At 38.1% G+C, this 26,048-nt stretch overlaps 3 protein-coding genes across 3 annotated transcripts; 1 reads left to right on the forward strand and 2 right to left on the reverse strand.

Moving 5' to 3' along the window:
• Positions 1 to 4,559: 4,559 nt before the first annotated feature.
• On the reverse strand, positions 4,560 to 6,428 carry GCK72_021334 (uncharacterized protein; the record flags this gene model as incomplete). Its single annotated transcript, XM_003095213.2, has 4 exons — positions 4,560 to 4,702; positions 4,748 to 4,951; positions 5,841 to 6,235; positions 6,331 to 6,428. 4 exons carry the CDS (start codon positions 6,426 to 6,428, stop codon positions 4,560 to 4,562), a joined length of 840 nt encoding a protein of 279 aa, XP_003095261.2.
• A 661-nt stretch (positions 6,429 to 7,089) lies between these two features.
• On the reverse strand, positions 7,090 to 9,703 carry GCK72_021335 (uncharacterized protein; the record flags this gene model as incomplete). Its single annotated transcript, XM_003095223.2, has 4 exons — positions 7,090 to 7,361; positions 7,421 to 7,624; positions 8,012 to 8,406; positions 9,603 to 9,703. The coding sequence occupies 4 exons, from the start codon at positions 9,701 to 9,703 to the stop codon at positions 7,090 to 7,092; spliced, it is 972 nt and encodes a 323-aa protein (XP_003095271.2).
• Positions 9,704 to 10,970: 1,267 nt separating this feature from the next.
• GCK72_021336 (uncharacterized protein) lies at positions 10,971 to 14,949 on the forward strand (the record flags this gene model as incomplete). The annotated part of the gene is made up of 8 exons (XM_003095212.2): positions 10,971 to 10,974; positions 11,028 to 11,133; positions 11,351 to 11,414; positions 12,058 to 12,202; positions 12,910 to 12,968; positions 13,115 to 13,292; positions 14,177 to 14,311; positions 14,840 to 14,949. The coding sequence occupies 8 exons, from the start codon at positions 10,971 to 10,973 to the stop codon at positions 14,947 to 14,949; spliced, it is 801 nt and encodes a 266-aa protein (XP_003095260.2).
• Between the last annotated feature and the right edge of the window lie 11,099 nt (positions 14,950 to 26,048).

Genomic DNA, 26,048 nt, shown 5'->3' on the forward strand with positions numbered 1-26,048 from the left:
ATAGAAATCAGTTTTGACACATTTTCAGTTCTAAAATGTCCCGGTTTCGAAACGTCCCAGTAGACGAAAATAGTGATTCTGAAAGCTGAAGACGTGAGGATTCTGAATCTGTTTTCAGAATTTTTCTAAGTTTGATTTTAGCAGGGTTACAAGATGATTTAGTTAAAAAAAATGACGCAAAATTTCGAAAATTTTGACCCTGGGCTTTTTTACATGGCAGGGACCCTCCTAAACCCAATTTTTTTGTTCACAATTTACATGGCTAGAAAGCTGAAGACGTGAGAATTCTGAATCTGTGTTCAGAATTTTTCTAGGAAGAGTTTTAGCTGGGATACACGATGTTTTAGCTCGAAAAAGACAAATTTTCAGAAATTTCGACCCTGGGACCTTTACGCCGAGCTGAAATTCCCAGAAACTAAATTTTTGTGCATTATTAACATGGCTAAAAAGCTGAAAACGTGAGGATTCTGAATCTGTGTTCAGAATTTTTCTAGGATGAGGTTGAGCAAAGTTACAACGGTTTCAATTTCAAATTTCCCAATTTTTGACACATTTTTTGCTTAAATGTCTTGTATGGCGAGCCTGCTACAGCGGCGGGAGTCTACCTCACGGTAGGTCCGCTAGCTGTGATGTAAGAAATCATTAAACTCTTCATCAGTTTGGTTCATTTGTACAAAGTGGGTTTGTGCAGATGGGTCGAGTTCAGGGAACCCCAGGGTCTATGTGTTCATCACTACTATGCTGGTCAGTAGCTGCTTTGATGGTTTCGGACCCTGGGTATTTACCATCCCCCTCCCTTATATGAACAATGATTATTATCAGATCAGGATTCCTCCAACTATGTCATAGTCGTCGGGTGTTGGCACACCACTGACTATGACGGAGTTTCCCGCCAGGAGCCTCACGGCCTTCAACTCTTCCTTTTGGGCTTGCACCCTCCAGGTCAAGTCGGCATCCAAGCGGTCCGCGCGTGTGTTTCTTCAGGCCAGAGCTCTATTTCAGATCTAGAGACAGGGACCCTCCGAGACACGTTGCCAGATCAGAATGCGGTGGTTGGGCATCCATACTTCCGGGTCGCTACCCAACTCCTCCCTACCGCCCAAACGGAGAGCACCGGAATGATACTCTCCCCCAATAGAATCCTCAAAATCCATTTTAGAAGAATTTCCAGAATTTGACAACTCATCCGATCGAACCGCTTGTTTTCGCTGCTTTTTCTGAAAAAAAAAAGACTGATTTTGAAATTTTTTCGATTTTACAACGAGCAGGGACCCCTGAATCTAAAATTTTTGTATAAAATTAACATGGCTAAGAAGCTGAAGACGTGAGAATTTTGAATCTATATTCAGAATTTTTCTGGAATCAGATTTAACTGAGTTACACCATGTTTTAGCTCGAAAAAAGACAAATTTTCAGAAATTTCGAGAATATAACATTTAAACCGAGCAGGGACCCCTTGAATTCAATTTTTTTTTGTATAAAATTTACATGACTATAAAGCTGAAGACGTGAGAATTCTGAATCTGTATTCAAAATTTTTCTAGATTAAGTTTGAGCCGAGTTACAAGGCTTTCAATTTCAAATTTCCCAATTCTTGATACATTTTTAGACTTAAATGCTTTGTAACTCCGCTCAAACTCCTCCTAGAAAAATTCTGAATACAGATTCAGAATTCTGACATATTCATCTTCTTAGCTGTGTAAAGATTGTACATTTAGCTCGAAAATTGACAAAACTTGAAGAAATTTCGAGTATCGAACATTTAAACAAAGCGGGATCCCCTGAATGCAGAATTTTTGTATAAATTTACATGACTATAAAGCTGAAGACGTGAGAATTCTGAATCTGTATTCAGAATTTTTCTAGATTAAGTTTGAGCCGAGTTACAAGGATTTCAATTTCAAATTTCCCAATTTTTGGCACAGGTTTTTAGGTAAAATGCGTTGCAACTCTGCTCAAACTTGTCCTAAAAAATTTTCGAATACAGATTCAGAATCCTCACGTCTTCAGCTTTCAGAATCAGCATTTCTATTCACAGATTTATATTTCAGAACCCACCAGCGTCTCCATTCTTTTCTTGACCTTCAGATCGGCTCTTTGAAACTTTAAAATCTTGAAATGACCGCCGAGGCCACGTGTCAAAATAAAACGGGCGGCCAAAAAAATTTTTTGTCTAAAAAACTATTTTTCCACGTGACCCCGCCCCTTTTTCTAGAAATTTCTTCGCCCGTTACGTGTTGCCACGTGGTCAGAAAATCAATAAACAATTTTAAATACAAAAAAATATTATTTCAATTGGAAACATCGAGAAAGGGAAGACTTGTATTGGAGGTAAGTTGTTGGGACGTTTCGCAATTGGGACACTTGGAAACCGAGACATTTTGAAACTATAGGGACGTTTCGCAACTATCCCATTCTAAAACTGGGACGTTTCAGAACCATGCCAATCTACGACATGACAACCGGGAAGCAAATCGATATCGATGGCGGCCCCGAAACGTACACGGTTATGGAATATAATAAAGAAACTGGAGAAATTGAATATTCTGTGAAGGAAGCTCCAAAAACTATTTCAAAAAATTCGTTAGAAAATATCTTGAAGTGGGCGGAGGCTGAGGAGAAACGGAAGAAGAAGTTGGCGAAGGTGAGTTGGGACACTTTAGAACTGTGCTGCTTGAGAACCAGGACGTTTTGAAACTGATATTTTATATGATCGAGAAGCTGAAGACGTGAGGATTCTGAATCTGTATTCAAAATTTTTCTAGGATAGATTTAAGCACAGTTACAAAGCGTTGAAGCTGAAAAATGTGTCGAAAATTGGGAAATTTGAGATTTAAACCCTTGTAACTTCGCTCAAACTTATCCTAGAAAATTTCTGAAAACAGATTCAGAATCCTCACGTCTTCAGCTTTTTATTATATAAAATTTCATAAGGAATTTCAGAATTATGCCTTATGCCAAAAACATGAAATTTTTTCAGAAAAGCGAGCAGCCAGATGATGAGTCGTCGTCGTCGTCAGATTCGGATTCTGAATCTGAATCTGAATCAGAGGATTCAGAAGACACCGAAGAAGATTCTGAAGGTTCTGACGACGATTCTGAAGGATCTGGGGATTCAGAATCCGAGGATTCAGAATACACGTACGACTCTCAATCCGGAATTCTCACCAAACACGGCGTTTCTGAAATTATTACTGGAGAAATTGAGAATTCTGAAGGCTTCAATCTTGAAGACGTCAAAAAAGTATTCGACGCAAAAGCCAAGGAAATGAAGGAGAAGGTAAGTGCGCTCCATTGATAAGTGCGTCCAGTTCGGTAGAGCGCACTTACTGAGCATTTTAACTAAAAAATGTGTCGAAAATTGAGAAATTTGATATTGAAACCCTTGTAACTTCGCTCAATCTTATCCTAGAAAATTTTTAAATAATGCATCTGAAAGCTGAAGACGTGAGGATTCTGAATCTGTATTCAGATTTTTTTCAGAATAGATTTGAGCAGAGTTATGAAGCCTTTTGTTGGAAAAATGTATCAAAAACTGGAAAATTTGGAATTGAAACCCTTGTAACTTCGCTCAAACTCATCCTAGAAACATTCTGAATGCAGATTCAAAATCCTCACGTCTTCAGCTTTTCAGCTATGTAAATTTTGTACAAAAAAATTTTGGATTTAGGGGGACCCTGCCTTGTAGAAAGGTTTTAGGCTCGAAATTTCCTGAAAATTTGTCATTTTTTGAACTAAAACAGCTTGTAACTCAGCAAAATTTGGTCCTAGAAAAATTCTGAGTACAGATTCAAAATCTTCACGTCTTCAGCTTTCTAACCGTGCAAATTTTGTACAAAAGTATTAGATTCAGCGAATCTCAGCTCGGTTTAAAGATGCAATCCTAAAATTCCATTGATAAGTGCGTGGTTCAACAGAGCGCAATTACTGAGTATATCGATTTTTTTTTTAATTTCAGAGATCATCAATGAATTCCAACATTTTCACTTGGCAATTCCAGTTGAAGATGATCGCTTTGAGTTGTGTCTTCTCCTACTTGTACGTCATGTCTGGACCACGTATTGTCAGTTATTTTTATCCGGAAACCAATGGGAAAAAGTGAACAAAAGTGTTGTTTTATTGAATAAAAATGGTTCATTTTATGGGGGTTTTTATACGATTAGAAAGCTGAAGACGTGAGGATTCTGAATCTGCATACAGAATTTTTCTAGGATAAGTTTAAGTGGAGTTGCAAAGCGTTTTAGCTGAAAAATGCGTCAAAAATTGGGAAACTTGAAATTGAAACCCTTGTAACTTCGCTCAAAATTATCGTAGAAAAATTTTGAATACAGATTCAGAATCCTCACGTCTTCAGCTTTTTAGTCATGTAAAACAAAGAATAGTAGGACGTTTCGAAACTAGAACATTTCAAATTTTTAAAATAAAATCAATTCTTTATCGACACCTTCTTACAAATATACGCTCTCATCACCGTATTACATGCCAAATTATTCCAATTCTCATACCAACTATCGTGCGAGACATCTGGCGCCGTCTGCACACACAACTCCTTTCCCGGATTATCCGGTTGCTTGGGTGCCCAATTGATATAGTCCGTCGGGGGTACCGTCCGTCCATACCCAATCTTTTCCGTTTTCCTGATGCATACCGATCCATGCCAAATTCTCGTATTTCGACTCCTTGATACCACACGACGCGATGTCTGGAATCGGCGGGAGACTAGAATTTTAGTGGATGGACGACTCACTATTCACAAAAGTGTTCTCTGTCAACGAGTGAATCGATGTCAAGTGCGCTCCAAGGAGAACGCAAGCCGACTCGGCGTCATTAAACTTCGCACCGTGGTAGACTTTATAGCAGAAGTCGGTTGGCGCGAAGTAGGTCCATCCCTGGTCGCAGGATGAGACACAGGCTGTGACGGGGCATGGAGTAAGGGTAGGGCAGGTTGTGGCTGGAATTATAGAAGTTATAGAGGAGATAGTCTCCCAACAACTACCAATCTTAAAATTGGTGTATCTCAAAATCTGAAAGCTCTATCAAAAAATTGTCAACTACAAAAGTAATCAGCACTAAATTTTCTACAATTTAGTACTTGATCATTTTTCTATGCGGTGTTTCCCCAGGAAGATATGTCATGGTAAGCAGCACCACCTACCGAGGACCCTTTACCAACATCTAGCTACCTATCTTAAAACCGCTGTATCTCAATACCTAGGAGCCCTATCAAAAAATTGTCAACTACAAAAGCAATAAGCATAAAATTGTCTACATTTTATTAATTAACAACTTTTTAGTACGTCGTCACCCCAAGAAGATATACCATGGTGATGATGCACTACCCATTACTTCTCAAGGAGCGGCCAACCGACCTATCTTCAAAGCGCTATAACTCCCGAGCGATTGCTGGCACAAAAAGTGGTCAACAACAAAAATGACTATTTTGAATTTGTTTACGCAGTCATAACCCATTCAAACCAAATTTGGGAAATTTTGACTCCGCTAGCGCTCCCCCTCTCCCCGCTGCCTATGTATCTTCAAAACGTTCCATCTCCACACCTAGCAGCGATATTGAAAAGTTGTCAACTACAAAAATGATCAGCGTAAAATTTGCTACATTTTACTAGTTGACAGCGTTTTTGTAGAACGCGACTCTTGGGAGTTATGGCACAAGGGACACCATCACTTCCCTTGGAAATGATGCTCTCTACACTTCTACAAACCATAACTTTGCAGGAAAAGCTTCAATAAAAAAGTGACCAATTACAAAAATGATCAGCGTGAAATTTGCTCCATTTTATTAATTAACCACATTCCTCTACACCGCCTCCCCAGTGACTTACGTGCCGGTGTAGTAATTGGTGGACATGTCGCCGTCACAATAACCGGTGTGACACAAACATATGGGCGGTACGAAGTGCATCCGATGGCCGACCACTTGCCGTCTCCCTTGTCTTGAATTGCACAATCGGAGCCCGATTGGGGCTCGCCGAGCTGCCAGTTCTGATAGTTCCACGTCACCGCGGGATCCGTCCATTTCCAGGTGCCAGACGTCTCCAAGTCGTTGGCGCCAATCCAGTAATCAGAGTAATTGGATTTTTTGAATGAATTCGCCGCATTTGATTGGATGAGAGCGTTTTCTTGTCCATTTTGAACGGAGGCGAGGTGACCGCCGAGCAGGTTACATTGCTCTTCGGCAAACTCGAATTGCGCCGGCGCCGTGAAGTATTGGTAGCATCTGGAGAAGGGTACGGTAGCTTTGTGTCATAGTTACAGTACCCTGGACACTGTAGCTACAGTACCCCGTCTAGGCTCAGACAACACAACACTTACCTCCCAAACTGCGCACTATAAACTCCTCCTGTGTTGCATTTTTGTGCAACAACACCTGAACCAATCGATAATAGTAAAATGTAGATCACAACGTTCATCTCTCTGAACCCAACAACTCTTAGAATCAAAAATGTCAAAAAAAAAATGTGGGCGGAGTCTAAGTGTTCGATAAGACAAGACAAGAGTTCAATTGACCAGGGTACACAGAACAAAATGACAAAGAGAGACACCGTATAGAAAAATGATCAACTATTAATTTGTAGAGAATTTTATGCTGATTATCTTAGTAGTCAACAATTTTTTGATAGGACTGCGAGGTTTTGAGATATAAGGCTTAAAAGATCTTGCAACTTCAACATTGTATATCTCCCCGGGCAAGCGCCGTGCAAAAAAGTGATTCACTACTAAAATATAGGAAATTTCATGGTGATTATTTTTGTAGTTGACTACTTTTTTGTGCGGGCCCTCAGTAAAAAGTTATCCGTTTTTTATTGAAAGTCTCTCTTCGAGTGGAGGTATGTCTCTGCGTCTCCATCAGTCGCCACCTTCTTTTTCCCCAATCACATCTTGCGCCTCTTTACCCCTTCCCGACGTGTGGGGGTATAGCTCAGTGGCAGAGCATTCGACTGCAGATCGAGAGGTCCCTGGTTCAACTCCGGGTGCCCCCTAAATGATTTTTATTTTTTTGTTTTTTTTTAATGTTTTGTTTTTGTTTTTTTTTCCAAGATTATTACAATATTTATTTCAATTAAAACACTTTTAGGCATGAATTGATCCCTTCTTGCAGATGTAGGCTCTCATCTCGGTGCTGCACGCCTCGTTATTCCAATTCTCATACCACTTATCGTGCGAGAGGTCCGGCGCCGTCTCCACACAATTTTCTTTTCCCGGATTATCGGGTTGCTTGGGTGCCCAATTGATATAGTCCGACTTGGTACCGTCCGTCCATACCCAATCTTGACCAACCTTGTGCATTCCGATCCATGCGAGATCCTTCGGGTTGCCCTCCTTAATTCCACACGAGGCCAAATCTGAAAATCGAACATTTTGGAAAAAAAATTTCAGCATAAACCTGAAAATTAGAACTCACTGGCAACAAACGTGTTCTCAGTCTCCGAGTGAACTGATGTCAAGTGCGCTCCAAGGAGAACACACGCCGCCTCGGCGTCATCCCACTTGGCGTTGTGGTAGACTCGGTAGCAGAAGTCGGTTGGCGCGAAGTAGGTCCATCCCTGGTCGCAGGAGGGGACACAGTTTTTGACGGGGCATGGAGCTGGGGTTGGACATGTGGTTGCTGAAAATATTTGGAATTTGAGGGTACTAGCTGTCTTAAAAGCGCGAGATATGGCGGCCGACAGCCAATAGCTACTTATCTTCAAAGCGCTGTATCTCAAAACCTTGCGGCGATATGGAAAAGTTGTCAACTGCAAAAATGATAAGCGTAAAATTTTCTACATTTTACTGGTTGACGACTTTTTTGTAGAACGCGACTCTCGGGAGTTATGGCACAAGGGACACCATCACTTCCCTTGGAAATGATGCTCTCTACACTTCTACAAACCATAACTTTGCAGGAAAAGCTTCAATAAAAAAGTGACCAATTACAAAAATGATCAGCGTGAAATTTGCTCCATTTTATTAATTAACCACATTCCTCTACACCGCCTCCCCAGTGACTTACGTGCCGGTGTAGTAATTGGTGGACATGTCGCCGTCACAATAACGGGCGTCACACAAACATATGGGCGGTACGAAGTGCATCCGATGGCCGACCACTTGCCGTCTCCCTTGTCTTGAATTGCACAATCGGAGCCCGATTGGGGCTCGCCGAGCTGCCAGTTCTGATAGTTCCACGTCACCGCGGGATCCGTCCATTTCCAGGTGCCAGACGTCTCCAAGTCGTTGGCGCCAATCCAGTAATCCGAGTAATTGGATTTCTTGAATGAATTCGCCGCATTCGATTGGATGAGAGCGTTTTCTTGTCCATTTTGAACGGAGGCGAGGTGACCGCCGAGCAGGTTACATTGCTCTTCGGCAAACTCGAATTGCGCCGGCGCCGTGAAGTATTGGTAGCATCTGGAGAAGGGTACGGTAGCTTGGTAAGGTTACTGTAGCTATACAGGGGTACTGTATCTTAGGTACGTTTTCTCGCTTCCTGTAGCTCTACTGGGGGTATACTGTAGCTAGACTGGGTTCTAAGGCTGTTCAGCCACAATTTCACCAATTTTCTTACAATTTTTTGTGATTTTATCACTAATGATATCATAAAACACATATAACTAACTATTATGTTATCACTGATAATAGAATGGTGCCATATAGTTAAGAGTCTTAACTTTCTTTTTTTTTCATCAAAAGATGATGAAAAAATTGTGTTCAATGATGTCGGTACAGTCTCAAAATGATCGAAACAATCATTTTTGAATTCAGCAAGCCAAGACGCTTTGAATGCGTATAATCATGGCTATGCTCTGTCAAAACGACAAAAAATTGAAAGCAGAACATGCTGTATATCAAAAATTTCAGATTTTCAGACGGTTCTAGATGAAAGCTGTTCTGAAACTTGTAAAATTAATTTTTAAAGATTCTACTATAAATTTTACATATTCCTATGCAAAAATCACTATAGAAACTCAACAAATCAAAGAGTTACAGGTTTTCGAAAAATTTCGAAAATCCAAACTTTCACTAGAGCTACCGTAACTCTGTCATAACCGCGTCGAGACCCATGAAACTTTTATTTTCAGAATCAGCAAGTCAAGACGCGTCGAATGAGTATAATCATGACTGTATTCCATCAGAATAGAGGGAAATAGCCCAGTACGATGCTCCGCTATCCCGCTGTGGAATCAAGCTACCGTAACTCGGTCAGGAATTGGCTTACCGTAATGAATGGTATATTTTTGAAATCAGCAGGACAAAACAAATTGATTGAGTGTAATTTTACTTGATTTTAAAAAATTTTGTGAAAAATTTTTTCTTCGGAGTTTTTTCAAAAAACATTTTTTCGATTTTTTTGTTCTAAATAATCATTTTCTAGTCAATTTTTTGTGTTTTTGAGAGTTTTATAGTTAAAACGCCTTAAAAATTTTGCTAAACATATCTAAAAGACAATATCTCTCAGACCGATGCACCATGTCGGTAATTTTTTATTTCGTTCATTTTTCCTTTTTTTTTTCAAAAAAAACTTTTTCTAGACCAATTTTTCAAGTTAAAAACCAATTTTTCAATGAAAAAACCCTCAAATTCGTTCTTAACCTCCTAAAACATACCTGTTGAACTGAGCACTATAAATACCACCGGTATTACACGTCTGCGCAGCGACACCTCCAGCCAACGCGACAATTGCCAAGAAAACCGCCGACCGAGCCATTTTTCAGCAACAACTAGTCGCCGCAAACTGAAATTTTTTTTTGAAATTCTGAAAAAGTGTGGGGAGGAGGCGGAGCCAAAATTTTCATGTTGATAGTTGAAGAATCAAAAGAGACTCTTCTCGGGTACATAAAATATTTAATGGGCAATGTGCTAGTGGCATGGGTTTTATTATGCGAGGAGAGAGTAAAGCGAATATTAAAAATTAATGCGATTAGGTGTCCGGGTTGGTCAAAAATTGGTTGATAAGGGTGATTCCTGAATTTTAATTGTTCATAAAAACGAATAGGATGTTTGGTAGAATGGCAATACTATAATACGAAGCAAAACCGGAAAAAAATCGAAAAAAAATTCAAAAAAAACGGGTTACGGGACCTGAAAACAAAAGAAAAAAGAAAAAGGTGTCGACCAGGAACAAAACTCGAACTCCAGATCATTTGCGTGGCGAGCACACCTGCTACCAGTTCGACCACGCGTGCACTAATCTAGTGCCACGTGGCAAGGCGTTTATAACCCGGCGGATTTTGAGCGCTGGGTTCCCACCTCGATTTCTTCGCGAACAGCGGAATTTTCAGAATTTCTATTACAGATATATGTAGGAATTGTCTCTAGCTTTCGAATAATATATGAAACACCGGTGAATATAAATTATAAGTGTGTCTGCGATTCCTTCAAAGATGTTTCGTCGATATCAATTAATTTTTTGGCATTCTTTGATAAAATCTTCATTTTTAGCATCTTTGCCAAGGTTTCCTGCAGGAAATTTACTTTTTCCATAAAAATTTTCACTCGAAAATTCCTTATTTAGCATTTTCTCCCATTTTAATGAAAATTCCAATTCAAAAATTCTCCCTTCCCGCCAACGGGGGTCTAGAAACCTCCATGGCCGAACTCCTTCTAAAAACTCTTCCACCATTAAAAAGTGTGCTCCGCGAGCCGATTTCGCGTTGTTTTCATGGTTTTTCCATAAAATTTTTGACATTTTCGTGTTGCCAGGGGCAATACTATGGAGCTGAGCTCTCGAAAATGCCAAAATTCGTATAGAAAAGTGGTGAAACATGCATTTTTCGCATAAAACATTAGAAAAACTTTATTTTTGCAATTTCTGCCTAGTTTTTGCTGGTTTTCAGTGCTTCTGGACTCAAAAAATAGTCTAAAATCACTCTAAAATTACTAAAAACCTTCTAGATTACATTTTTCAGACCAAAAACCAGTGGAATCAAGAAAAACGAGAAATCCAACCGATTTTCCCCGAATTTTCTGTCAAAATGGGTAAGAAAACGCTGAAATTTCAGAATTTTATATCAAAATTTCATAATTTTCAGGCGCAGGCTTGGTATCCGCCTGTCTTCCGGTCTCATACGTCCTTCTGGTTCATTTGTTCGATCGCGACGGTACCGATCGAAATGACTCGATTTCGATCAAAAGAAGGTGAAATTAGCTGAAAATCGTGCTGAAAATGATAAAAAACGCAAAATTTCGATCTAGAAAGTGTTTAGTTTGTAAAAAAATGAATTTTTCAAAAAAAATTTCAAAAAAAAATTGAAAAAAATTATTTTTTTCGAACTTTTTTAGGTCAAAAACATCGATTCCCATTGATTTTTGCATCAAAAACCTGATTTTTCACCTCTAAACCTTCTAATTTCAGATTCAAAGGAGCTCTACTCAGCAACGTCTTCTCCATCGCCGTCACCGCGTATTATCTGCTAGAAGTACGTCATTTTTGTCGAAAAACGCTGAAAAATAACAATTTTGAGCTTAAAATCCGCAAATTCGTCCTAAAAATTGTTATTTTCATCAAATTTTTATGTTTTTCTGAGAAAAAAAATCGCTGAAAATTAATTTTTCACCCAAAAATGCAAATTTTTTCCAAAGAAAAATGCTGTCAGATCAATTTTCCAGTCGAAACCCTCAATTTATGTGAAAAAATCTTAAATTTCCATAAAAAATGAGCCAAACCCGACATTTCCAGCTTCTCAAGCAGACAAAACGCGTCAAAGGCGCGCCAGCCGAGTTTTTGAAGAGTCTGGCGTGATTTTGGCGCGTTTTTAAACGGATTTTCAATTCAAAACGCGTCAAAGTCACCCCTGGTATGGTTTCGTGAAGACGGGCGTGCAACGCGCCGAAGTCACGCCAGATAAGTTTTTGCGGAGTCTGGCGTGACTTTGACGCGTTTTAAGGCGGATTTTTGGTTCCAAACGCGCCAAAGGCACGCCAGACTAACTGAAAATCGGCTAAAATCTTCAATTTTTGACATTTTTGCTAGAATTTTTTTGGTGGATTTTCTCGCTAAAAATCTATATTTTTCCTGAAATTTTCGCCCTTTTTCACCTCAAAAACCCAAAATTTTTTCAGTACACCACGACACCGTTCCACGAGATGGGTCTCCGACTGGATCACTGGAAGGAAGCATTGATTTATCCGTTCATTCTGATGAACGCCTTCTATTTGGGACAATTCGTCATGATGCACATCGATAAGACGTTGTGGCACTATTTTGGTACGAAAAAGATTGACAAAAATCTGAAAAAAAGTGAAAAAAGAGAAGAAAATCGACAAAAATCGGCATTTTTCATTGAAAAACGCGTCAAAAGCACGCCAGACTCACCGAAAACTCATCTGGCGCGCCTTTGACGCCTTTTGAATCAAAAATCTGCATGAAAGCGCGCCAAAGTCACGCCAGACTCACCGAAAACTCAACTCGACGCGCCTTTGACGCGTTTTGAACGGAAAATCCGTCTCAAAAATGCGTCAACGTCACGCCAGATAAGGTTTTGTGAAGTCTGGCGTCCCTTCGGCGCGTTTTAGCTTACAACGCGCCGAAGTCACGCCAGACATGTTTTTGTGAAGTCTAGTGTGCCTTTGTCGCTTTTCGAGCAAAAAATCCGTCTGAAATCGCGCCAAAGTCACGCCAGCCTCACCGAAAACTCAACTCGACGCGTTCTGAGCAAAATTCTGCGTCAAAGACACGCCAGCCGGTCCAAATTCAGGCTGGCGCGATTTCGACGCGTTTAAAGCGAAAATTTGTCACAAAAAGCGTCAAAGTCACGCCAGACTCAACAAAAACTCATCTGGCGTGACTTCGGTGCGTTTTGAAAATAAAATCTGCATAAAAAGGCGTCAAAGTCACGCCAGACTTCACAAAAACTCATCTGGCGCGCCTTTGGCGCGTCTGGATTTCTCTTTTCGAACATTTCTTCGTTTCAGATTACTACGAATGGAAGATGTGCTTCAACAATTGGGTGTGGCGACGAGACATTGTTGTAGTAAGCTGGAAAGCGCCAGAGGCGCGCCAGCCGTCATAAATTTTGCGATTTTTGTCCAAAATCTGTCATTTTTGTCCAATTTTTTTGATTTTTTTTCTAAAAATCCCATTTTTAGTGATTTTTCCACTCAAAATCCCTGATTTCAGGGTCCAATAACCGAAGAAATTGTGTTCCGCGCGTGCTCCTCCACTCTGATGGCTCATGTGTGCGGACCGTCGGTGACGTGCCTTCTGAATCCCATTCCGTTCGCCGCCTCCCATTTTCATCACATTTGGGACGATCAACGACGCGGACACTCGTTGGCTCACTCGATTCTGCAGAGAGGTGCGAAAAATCGCTGAAAATAGCCATTTTTAGCATAAAAATCGCAATTTTCAGTCTAGAAACGCGTCGAAGGCGCGCCAGTTGAGTTTTTGTGAAGTCTGGCGTGTCTTTGGCGCGTTTTTGGCTCAGAACGCGTCGAAGGCGCGCCAGACGAGTTTTTGGTGAGTCTGGCGTGTCTTTGGCGCGCTTTCATGCAGATTTTTGATTAAAAAGGCGTCAAAGGCGCGCCAGATGAGTTTTTGGTGAGTCTGGCGTGACTTTGGCGCGGATGTTTAGTTCAAAACGCGCCAGAAATGTTTTGAGCTATCTGGCGTGACTTTGACGCATTTTGAGTCGGATCTTTTGCTCAGAACGCGCAAAAGGCGCGCCGGACATGTTTTTGGTGAGTCTGGCGTGCCGTTGACGCTTTTTGAGACAAATTTTCGATTAAAACGCGTCGAAGTCGCGCCAGCCTGAATTTGGACCGGCTGGCGTGATTTTGACGCGTTTTTGGCTCAGAACGCGCCGAAGTCACGCCAGACATGTTTTTGTGAATACTGGCGTGACTTTGACGCATTTTTCAGTTTAAAACGTCTATTTTTAGCGATTTTCGAGGCTTTTTCATATCAGAACGCGCCGAAATCACGCCAGCCGTATTATATACAATCTGGCGCGGGTTTGACGCGTTTTTCAATGAGAAACATCTATTTTTTGTGATTTCAGTGATTTTTCTTCACTTTTTTCAATCTTTCCCAGATTTTGCCAAGTTTTCAGTACCAAAATAGCCATTTTTACCATAAAGAAGCGCGTCAAAGGCGCGCCAGAATCGAAAAATTCGTAAATTTTCGGAATTTTTCCCCAAAATTTCAGAATTTTTTGCATTTTTTCACATTTTCACTATTCAGGATTCCAATTCTGCTACACATATCTCTTCGGTGTGTTCGCCACGTATCTCCAACTGACGACACGACACGCGTTGGTGCCCATCGTCGCACACGCCATCTGTAATGCACAAGGACTGCCGTTGTGGCTGGAAATTGGTGGGTTTTGAGCCGGAATTCGTTATTTTTGACACTTTTTGAGTGAAAAATCTGAAAATTCCGGGAAAAACGGTCCGAAATTAGTAAAATATGCCAATTTTCCAAGCTGAAACTATTTTCGCGCGTAAAACTCCTTTTTTCACATTTTTCCAATAAATTTATACTTTTTCAGAAGCTCAAACCCTCCAGAATCCTTCTAAACCTCTCAAAATCCGAAATTTCCATCAATTTCGGCCTGAAAACGGTGAAAATCGACCGAAAATAAGCTGAAAAAGCTCAATTTTTCGAGATGGAAGAGCTTTTTCCAAAAGTTCGGCCACGGCGTTTTCTAGACCATGCCGAATTTTTTGGCGGGAGAAAATAATTTTTGAATGAAAAAGCTCGATTTTTATGGTTTTTTGGCTGGAAAAGTGGTTTTTGAGGTGAAAAAAAATGGAAAATATTGATTTTCACTATAAATTTCATAATTTTTTCGTGAAAAGCACCAAAAAATCACTTTTTTTAAAAAGAAAAATTCGAATTTTCCAGCCAACTACCCGAAACGGCGCGACCGCCTCACTCTCTACAGTGCATATTCTGCTGGATTTTCCGTCTTTGTCTACCTGCTCTACACGAAACACGGAATGCCGGCTCGATAATAAAAAATTTGAAAAAAAAAATGTTTTTTTTGTCATTTTTTGTGATTTTTGAGTGAAAAAATGTGATTTTTCGCTCAAAAACCAATTTTTCTACCATTTTTTTCTATCTAATTGCCTGTATGTGATATATAGTCCCAACATTTCCATTTCTTAATAACTACGCATCTGATTCCAGAATTCCGAAATTCTTCTTCCTGTGTCTCCCTTTGATCTTTCAAATAGTATTTTATTGTGTTTTTAGGTGGATTTTTGACTGAAAATCGCTGAAAAATCACAATTTTCAGCTAAAAATCACCCCAAAACCAGATTTTTCCTTCAAAAAGCCCCCCTCTTCTATAAAATTTGGCCCCTTTCCCTCTCAATTTTATGAGCGAAGACCTGTCAGAATGTATCCAAAAGACGGTACCGCCCAGATAATATATGGGCGGTGTCCTGGTGACGTCATCACAGAAAGAATGCAGATGAGAGCAGATGTTTTACGAGTCAGTTTGAACGCGTCAAACGCGCCCCAGATGCTCGTAATTTAGGTTGGCGTGCTTTTGACGCGTTTTTAACCCTAAAAACGCGTCAAAGGCACCCGAGATGCTCAAAACTGAGACTGGCGTGTTCTCAAAGAAATCAGAGTGCGAAATCGAAAACGCGCCAAAGACACACCAGACTCTGAATCACTGTTCACTGGCGCGTTTTAAAAATTAAATTTTCAACGGAAAAATTCAAAAATTTTCAAAAAAAAGTTGTTATTCAAACTTTTGCTCTGAAATTTTGGTTTCTAGACCAAAATTTCGAGTTTTTCACAATTTCCTAGTCTAGAATTACTGAAAACGTCCAGAAAAACCAGAAATCTCATAAAAACCATTTTTCCGATGCACCATGTGGCAACCGCTGTTCGTTTCAGCCATTTTTTTTTGCTGAAACTTGGTTTTTCGACCAAAATTCTGCGTTTTTAAACGTTTTTTCCTGTTGAATGTCTTTAAAAATTGAGCAAATACCTGTTAGATTGTAAAAAATATTTTTTCGAAAAACTCCAAAAAATTATTTTTTTTTCGATTTTTTGATTTTCCAAGTTTTCTATAGGTAAAATAGGTTTCTAGTTCAATTTTTGAGTTTTTCACATGTCTAGAATTACGGAAAGCGTCAAGAAAAACCAGAAATCTCATAAAAACCATTTTTCCGATGCACCATGTGGCAACCGCTGTTCGTTTCAGCCATTTTTTTTTGCTGAAACTTGGTTTTTCGGGTTTCTAGACCAAATTTTTGAGTTTTTCACAATTTTCTAGTCTAGAAATCCTAAAAACTAACAAAATCCCTGAAAAATTCCAAAAGAAAATTTTTTTTTCGAAAAATTTCAAAAAAAATTTTTTTTCGATTTTCTGATTTTCCAAGTCTTCTATAGGGAAAATTGGTTTCTAGACCAAATTTTTGAGTTTTTCACAATTTTCTGGTCTAGAAATCCTGAAAACTAACAAAATCCCTGAAAAATTCCAAAAGCAAATTTTTTTTTCGAAAAATTTCAAAAAAAATTTTATTCGATTTTCTGATTTTCCAAGTTTTCTATTGGGAAAATTGGTTTCTAGACCAAATTTTTGAGTTTTTCACAATTTTCTGGTCTAGAAATCCTGAAAACTAACAAAATCCCTGAAAAATTCCAAAAGCAAATTTTTTTTTCGAAAAATTTCAAAAAAAATTTTATTCGATTTTCTGATTTTCCAAGTTTTCTATTGGGAAAATTGGTTTCTAGTCCAATTTTTCGAGTTTTTCACGATTTTCTGGTCTAGAAATCCTGAAAACGTCCAGAAAAACCCTTTTTCCGATGCACCATGTGTCAAACAATAGTTTTTGGTACCAGAATTTTGAGTTTTCTACCAATTTCTGCTCTGAAAATCCAAAATCCAGAAAAAAAATAGTCCAACCCCTGCATAAGTCTCACCCCCGCCAAGCTTCTTCCATGAATTCAAAAAAAAAAACACTTTCACTCTCTGACACCCTCTTCAATCCCCACACTCTCTCTCACTCACTCATTGTGATCTACGATCACTTCCCATGCGGGAAGAGGGCGAGAAGAGGACACAACACCCGACCGAATTGTATACATACAACACACATATAAATGTGACCCCCTCTCACTGTCTGCGTCTCTCTTATTAGTGCTCTCTCGACGGAGGGGGATTTGAAACAATGTGTCGAGGGGGGCAGATGGTCCCCCCTCTTCCTAGACAGATGGCTGGACGGTTTTATCCATGTGCAGAGAGGACATCATGACCACCTTTTTGGGCAAAGGTTTTGATGCGTTTGACCCATTTTGTACCGTTTTTGAACGGTTTCAAACCTGGCATTTTTGAAATTTTTTGTTAATTTGGATGCATTTTGTCATTTCACTTTCGATTTTTGTAAATTTCCTTCTTTTTTTTTCTATTTACCATCTTAGACGTTTACTTTAGTCAGCACCGGTTGCTAAAGTGACCAGCGAATTGCATATGGTGCATCGGAAAACGGGTTTTTCTGGACGTTTTCAGGATTTCTAGACCAGAAAATCGTGAAAAACTCGAAAAATTGGACTAGAAACCAATTTTCCCGACAGAAAAGTTGAAAAATCAGAAAATTGAAAAAAAATTTTTTGAAATTTTTCGAAAAAAAAAAACTTTTTTTTGGAATTTTTCAGGGATTCTGTTAGTTTTTAGGATTTCTAGACAAGAAAATTGTGAAAAACTCGAAATTTTGGTCTAGAAACCAAAATTTCAGAGCAAAAATTTTAATAACAACTTTTTGTTGAAAATTTAATTTTTAAAACGCGTCAAAAACGCGCCAGGGAGCAGTGATTCAGAGTCTGGTGTGTCTTTGGCGCGTTTTCGATTTCGCACTCTGATTTCTTTGAGAACGCGTCAAAGGCACCCCAGATGCTCAAAACTGAGGCTGGCGCGCCTTTGACGCTTTTTGAGACAAATGTTCGCTTAAAACGCGTCGAAGTCGCGCCAGCCTGAATTTGGACCGGCTGGCGTGTCTTTGACGCAGATTTTTTTGCTCAGAAAGCGTCAAAGACGCGCCAGATGGGTTTTTGGTTAGTCTGGCGTAACTTTGACGCGGATTTTTAGTTCAAAACGCGCCAGAAATGTTTTGAGCTATCTGGCGAGACTTTGGCGAGTTTTGAGTGGGATTTATTGCTCAGAACGCGCCGAAGTCACACCAGACATGTCCGACTCACTATTTTTCACACTCTAGATATAATATTACAACTTGAGCCTTGATCCCTTCTATCTTCATTTTGTACCTTTTGTTCAGTGTGTACTCATCTTCCGTTGTCTTTTTTTCTGTTTTTTAGAGACAAAGAGAAATAGAGAAACAGAGAAATGTTGTCACGCTTATCATCCTCTCTCCGTATCATATCGTTTCACAATTTTCCATTATTTTCTCCTTTTCTGATGATTATTCATTTTCTTTGTTGTTTTTATACGTAATACTGAAACCGGGTAAAATGATACTGTAGTATTCTGGGATACTGTAGATATCATTATGGGATACTGTAGATATCATTCTGGGATACTGTAGATATCATTCTGGGATACTGTAGAAAGCATTATGGGATACTGTAGATATCATTATGGGATACTGTAGATATCATTCTGGGATACTGTAGATATCATTCTGGGATACTGTAGATATCATTCTGGGATACTGTAGATATCATTCTGGGATACTGTAGAAAGCATTATGGGATACTGTAGATATCATTATGGGATACTGTAGATATCATTCTGGGATACTGTAGAAAGCATTCTGGGACGCCGCAGTCTTCAAGGTACTGTATCTATCTGGACTACTTTATTGTCAGCTACCTGATTGTCTTTTTCTCTTTTTTCCACTCGAGACCCATTTTTGTTTTTGTTTATACCCTGCTCTCCACCCCACCTCCACAATCATCCGTTTCTATTTTCAATATATAAACAAAAAATAAACGAATAAACAAATTGTCTCGACCTTTTTGTCAGTTGTTAACCTCTAGTTTGATGGTTTAAAAAATTTTCACTTTGTTTTTTTTTTTGGAATTTCTTAAATTTCTTTGAAAAACGCTTAAATTATACTCATTCGACGCGTCTTGACTTGCTGATTCCAAATATATAGGTTTCATATCTACACGCCACAATCCCGCAGAGTTGCAACGATGTTTGTAGCATGCTGAAAATCAAAAAAAAATCAGCGGGATAGCGGAGCATCGTACTAGGACTATTTTTCCAGCTGGAGTAGAATATGGTCATGACTCATTCAAACCGTCTTGACTTGCTGATTCTGAAAAATATAAATTTCATGGGTCTCGACGCGATTTTGACTGAGTTACGGTAGCTCTAGTGAAAATTTGGATTTTCGAAAATTTTCGAAAGCTTTCGAAAATCTATAACTTTGTCATTTTGAGACGGATTTTGTTGGTTTTAGGCTCAAAATGTGCGGAATCTTTGGAATTTTCAGGGAAAATTACTTCTAGACCATTTTCAAACATGTCTCATGAAGTTCTAGGCATCCAGGTCTCAAAACCTACCGTATTCGCTCATCCACCTCCAAATTTTTATTCTTTCAAAATTACACGATACCGATAGATAATGATCAACCTTGTCCATCATGTTTCACTGTCCTTCATACATCTGTCCATCCTCTAAGTTTACCCAGACACATCACATACAAACAGTTCAAATAGTCTACTCCGTGCGTGCGCGCGAAAATTCTTAGTGAGAGAAATAGAGATAGTGATCGGATCGAGACGCAGATGGTTAGAAAGATTAACACATTGATGTTAGGTTGGAATGTTTGACGTTTGGTGTTGATGCGCCTTTAAAGATCTAGTAATACAGTAATCTAGAGCAGTGGGACTCTCGAAATATGAGACGATTATTCCATTTTTTGGTTTTTATTCCAAGTACAAAAAATTCCCCAAATTATGAGCTAAAAATCATCAAAGTCTGTCGGAAAATGACAAAGTTAGAGATTTTCGAAAATTTTCGAAAATCCAAAATTTCACTAAATCTACCGTAACTCAGTCAAAATCGCGTCGAGACCCACGAACTTTATATTTTCAGAATCAACAAGTCAAGACGCGTCGAATGAGTATAATCATGACCATATTCCAGTCATTTCGAGAAAAATGTGATTTCCCAGTACGATGCTCCGATATCCCGTTTTCATACTGTAACTCAACTTGTTATAATTTTTTATGCAAAATTCAATTGAATCTGCACGTTTTGAGTCAAAAATCAGCAAAATCTGACAAAAATAATAAAGTTACTGATTTTCGAAAATTTTCGAAAATCCAAAATTTCACTAGAGCTATCGTAACTCAGTCGATATCGCGTCGAGACCCATGAAACTTATATTTTTAGAATCAGCAAGACAAGACGGTTCGAATGAGTATAATCATGACCATATTCTAGTCCAACTGGAAAAATAGTCCCAGTACGATGCTCCGCTATCCCGCTGACTTTCAGCATGCCACAAAAATCGTCGTAACTCTGCGGGTTTTCGACGTATAGCTATAAAACACATATTTGTGAAATCAGCAAGTCAAGACGGTTTGAATGACTATAATCATGACATGACCATATTCCAGTCATTTCGAGAAAAATGTGATTTCCCAGTACGATGCTCCGATATCCCGTTTTCATACTGTAACTCAACTTGTTATAATTTTTTATGCAAAATTCAATTGAATCTGCACGTTTTGAGTCAAAAATCAGCAAAATCTGACAAAAATAATAAAGTTACTGATTTTCGAAAATTTTCGAAAATCCAAAATTTCACTAGAGCTATCGTAACTCAGTCGATATCGCGTCGAGACCCATGAAACTTATATTTTTAGAATCAGCAAGACAAGACGGTTCGAATGAGTATAATCATGACCATATTCTAGTCCAACTGGAAAAATAGTCCCAGTACGATGCTCCGCTATCCCGCTGACTTTCAGCATGCCACAAAAATCGTCGTAACTCTGCGGGTTTTCGACGTATAGCTATAAAACACATATTTGTGAAATCAGCAAGTCAAGACGGTTTGAATGACTATAATCATGACATGACCATATTCCAGTCATTTCGAGAAAAATGTGATTTCCCAGTACGATGCTCCGATATCCCGTTTTCATACTGTAACTCAACTTGTTATAATTTTTTATGCAAAATTCAATTGAATCTGCACGTTTTGAGTCAAAAATCAGCAAAATCTGACAAAAATAATAAAGTTACTGATTTTCGAAAATTTTCGAAAATCCAAAATTTCACTAGAGCTATCGTAACTCAGTCGATATCGCGTCGAGACCCATGAAACTTATATTTTTAGAATCAGCAAGACAAGACGGTTCGAATGAGTATAATCATGACCATATTCTAGTCCAACTGGAAAAATAGTCCCAGTACGATGCTCCGCTATCCCGCTGACTTTCAGCATGCCACAAAAATCGTCGTAACTCTGCGGGTTTTCGACGTATAGCTATAAAACACATATTTGTGAAATCAGCAAGTCAAGACGCGTCGAATGAGTTTAATTATAGCATTTTTCAGAAAAATTTAGAAAATTCTGAAAAAATTTTTTTTGAAAATTTTGATTTTTTTGTAAATTGTAACGTAACCAAATATCGTTCCATCATTCCACAAATCTAATAAATCGTTGAATTAGTAAAATCCGGAGCACATGTGCCGCCCATCCATTCCAAAGTTCCAATATCTGATCGGAACCAGATGTGTCTACCCCAACAAATCTTTTCCGTTTTTTTTTCCAACCTTCTTACACAAATCTCATCCCTTCCCCTTATTTTCTATGCCTACCCAATTCCTCACCACACTATATATGTATGGTATATGTAGGAGAGATGACAAAGATGACAATCTTGGCACTCGGCCAAGGACGTACCGGTCCGCGGGTGGGGTGGCCAAGGTGCTTCGTTTTTTTTGTGACTTATGGTCTAAGATGCGTTAGCTGGCTAGCCGGTAGTTGTGACCTTGGCGACCGATTCGCATAGTTTCGAAAATCTTCGTTTTGTGTTACTAGGTTGGAGGTGACAGGTGTTCATGGCTGTCTGTCTTACTGTGGCACCGACAACTTTGAGATTTTTTTTCAAATATTTTGTTGGAGCCTAGAATTCCAGAATTCCAAGAATTGCGGTCGTTTTAAACCTCAAACCATCAAAATCCGTCTGAAAATAAAAAAGATACGACAATTTGAAAAATTTCCAAAAATTTCGAAAATTCCAATTTTTGCTAGTTTTAAACCTGTTGTAACTCAGTCAATTTCAGGCCAATTTTTTCGAAGTTTACATTTTCAGAATCTGTAAGTTAAGACGGTTCGATTGAATATATGCATAACTATTTTTGACTTGAAACTTTGAAAGTATGAGTGTCGATGCACCATGTTCCTGATTTTCAGCAAGTTTTTTATTCTTCCCTCTTCTTACTCGTTTTTTAAATGAAACTGTTATCAAAAACAAATTCTGCTGTAATTTTCATAAAGAGTTTGAAAAATCCTATTTTTTAAATCTAGAACCATCAAAATCCGTTTAAAAATAAAAAAGTTACAATGTTTTGAAAATTTTAAAAATTTTCGAAATTTTCAAAAAATTGAAGTTTTACAAAACCTACTGTAACTCAGTCAGTTTCAGCCCAATTTTTTAAAATTAACATTTTCAGAATCTGTAGATTACAATGTTTCAAATGAAACTAATTATAATCCATGAATTTTCTGGAATTTTTTTTTTTCGATTTTTTGCAAAAAAAAATTTTCACTTCCTCCTCCTCTTTTCTATTTTTTCGATAAAAATATGCATATTGGTATGAATGTAAACATGCATATGTTTCATGTGATGAATACATTTCCATTTTCAATTATTCTGATTTCTATTCACATCCCACACACAATGAATTCTCCTGCTATAGCTTTTCCCTCGTATTTTGTGTCATTTTTCGTTAAAAATGTGATTTTTTTGTTATTTTGAATTAAAATCCATGTTTTCAGAGAATTCTACACTTATAGCAGCAAATCGATAGTAAAAAAAAAATTTAAGAAGAAAGTGAGTTTTTTTTTCCAAAAAAAAATCCCAAAAAAATTTCCCTCTTATCAGTCCTGGACTTGTAACTTTCTTCAATCTGATCCAATCATCCTAAAATTTTATTTTTCGTAATCAGCAAGTCATGACGGTTCAAATGAGCATACTCATGACCGTATTCCTTCAAATCTTCATTGGTCTACCAAGCCTCCAGAACGATGCACCACTATCCCTCCCAGTCACTTAAGCTACCGTGACTCCCTGATTTTCGTGACAAGACCCATGAGACTCTTTTTTTTGGAATCAGGAGCTCAAGACGGTTCGAATGAGTATAATCATGACATAGTTTTAAGAATTTTTTTTTTTGGAAATTTTTGAATTTTTTTTTCAAAATTTTCAAAAAAATATTGTTTTTGTTAAGAACACTTTCTAGACCCAAATTTTACGTTTAAAACCAATTTTAAGTTCAAAAAACTTGAAAAAACCCGTTTTCCACTCCAAAAATGCCCTTTTTTCCCCTTCTTTAAGCCAACTTGTTCACCTCCACTAACAAGTCAGCATTCTAGTCTTTAACCTACCATAACTCCCCAATTTTCGTGTCAAGACCCACGAGACTTATATTTTTGGAATCAGGAGCTCAAGACGGTTCGAGCGAGTATAATCATGATATGGTTTTGAAAAAAGTTTTTTTTTGGAAAATTTTGAATTTTTTTTTTCAAAATTTTCAAAAAATTCTTTTATACTAAAAACACTTTCTAGACCCAAATTTTGCGTTTAAGACCAATTTTAATATCTAAAAACTTGAAAAAAACCAGTTTTCCACTCCAAAAATGCCCTTTTTCCTCTTCTTTAAGCCAACTTGTTCCCGTCCTCCCCCTTACAAGCCTCCCATCTTCCCCTTTTTTCGAATTTCCACACATTTTCTTATTTTCTCCCTTTCATTCCCCCTATGGACACATTCAGAAACCAGTTTTTCGACCATTTCGAAACACTTCTCCTTCTCCTCCTCTCGTTGTCGCCATTGGCAGTTTTTTGTTAGTTTTCCCATTTCTCAGCGATTCATTGTGTGTTTTCGATGGTTAGATGAAGTCTAGGTGTGTTTTAAGTGCAATTTTTGGAAATTTCAGTGGTTTTTTACTATGGGGGACTAGAAAAAATAGAGAAAACTGTTCTAGGCCACTAAAATTTTTTTTGAAAATTTTCTAATTTTCTGGTTTTTACTTTTAAAGGATTTTTCTCGGTTTTTCCAGTGCCCATAGGTAGTTTTTGATGAGAAATTCAAATTTTTGAGTGTCGCGTGGCCGAGAAAATTTCCAAAATTTCTGGGCCACCAATTTCTAGGCCACCGCTTCACCTTGTTTATTGTTGACACCAAACTTTATGAAAAGGGACTAAAATGGACAGAGAATGACCAAGTGTTGACACTTTATTTGAAAAAAAAAAATGGAGAGTGAACGAATTCGTTTGTTGTCGCCTCTCCTCCCGACTTGACTTTGTTTTGTTTACGTTTAGGGGTGTACTACCTGGTACTTATTCACTAGTGGTCAGTGAAATTATTAAATTTTTATTATTGTTACAAACCGCCAGTTTTTTAGACGATTTTAAAGCAGAAAATACCGGAAAATGTATTTTTTTTTACTTTAAAAATTTGAATTTATTTTCGGGGTACTGTATTTAATTGAGAAAGTGTGCAGTCTGCATACACCGGATTTGACGAGCAATAAAAATTAATTTTTTTCGGATTTTCGGCGCGTTTTTTATCGGTTTTAGAGCTAAACGCCCGGTTTTTTCGCATTTTTCGACTGAAAAAAGTCATTTTTGGATTGTTTAATCGCTAAAATCAACAATTTTGACTAATTTCCGTTAGGTTTCCATAAGAAAAATTAGTTTTTTTGCCTTCTGTGATTTTTTGCCAAATTTTTGCGAATTTTTTAGTAATATTAGCGATTTTAGGTGGTTTTTCTCGTAGTTTTCATGTAAAACTCGTTAGTTTTCACTACTTTTCTGTCTAGAATATAGGTTTTCTCGAGTTTTCGAAAATTGGCGAAAAAAAATTTATTCGAAAAAAGAGGCTTTTTGGTTATTTTTTCTCGATTTTTAGTATGAAAACTGTGATTTTCTTGATTTTTAGTATGAAAATCGTGTTTTCCGCCTATTTTTTGTCTGGAAATCGTGTTTTCCTAGTTTTTCAGAAATTTTTGCGAAAAATTGTAATTTTCAACGATTTTTTATTTAAAAGTCATATTTTCGTGTTTTTAACGCGAAAAAGCTGGTTTTTTTTTTACTAAAATCACCCTCCGCCGTTGAAATTCAAAAAATTCAACTAAAGATCAATTTTTTTCCCAAAAATTGCAAAAAAAATCACTTTTTTTCCAAAAATCCCAAAAATTGCACTTTTTCCTATCCGTCTCCGGCAAAAATCATCATTAGACCCATCTGGCAGTGCCCTCTTTCTTCTCTCATTTCATTTCTCTCCGCTTCGTTCAATTATCCATCAATTTCTCTTTTTCCTTCAAACAGATGTGGTGTCTGTTGCATTCGGACACGAAAATGTTGCAATTTTCCAATTTTTTTGAAGATTTTGCGTGATTTTGGGCGATCTTAGGCCATTTTTAACCGAAAAATCGGCTGAAAACGCTCCCAAGGCGCCCCAGATAACCTCGTTCTGTAAAAACGCTCCCAAGGCGCGCCAGTTTGAGTATTTCGAAATAAAACATTTTCCTTGACATTTGATTTATTAAAAGACGGGGGAAACTACGGTTTTGATTAGTTTCTATTTCGGCGTGTGCACTCAAAAAAAGTGATTTATTGAATTCGGGAGAATTTTGGTCATTTTTGAGCTATTTTGAGCGGAAAAATTTGGTTTTCAGAGGAATTTTAGGCCAGAAATTGAGTTTTCTTCCTTCTTCTTCGGAAAAATCTCAATTTTTACAACCGAAAAATGTGAATTTTCCGGCTGAAAATGGTCGAAAAACCTGTTTCTCCGTAGAAAACGTGTCAGAGGCCGCGCCAGACTCGTAGATTTTCACAATTTTAGACGGTTTTTGGATCTAAAAACGCGTCAAAGGCACGCCAGTTCGCGTAG

The sequence above is a fragment of the Caenorhabditis remanei genome, chromosome V, assembly GCF_010183535.1.
Source record: "Caenorhabditis remanei strain PX506 chromosome V, whole genome shotgun sequence".
Classification (NCBI taxonomy): domain Eukaryota; kingdom Metazoa; phylum Nematoda; class Chromadorea; order Rhabditida; family Rhabditidae; genus Caenorhabditis; species Caenorhabditis remanei.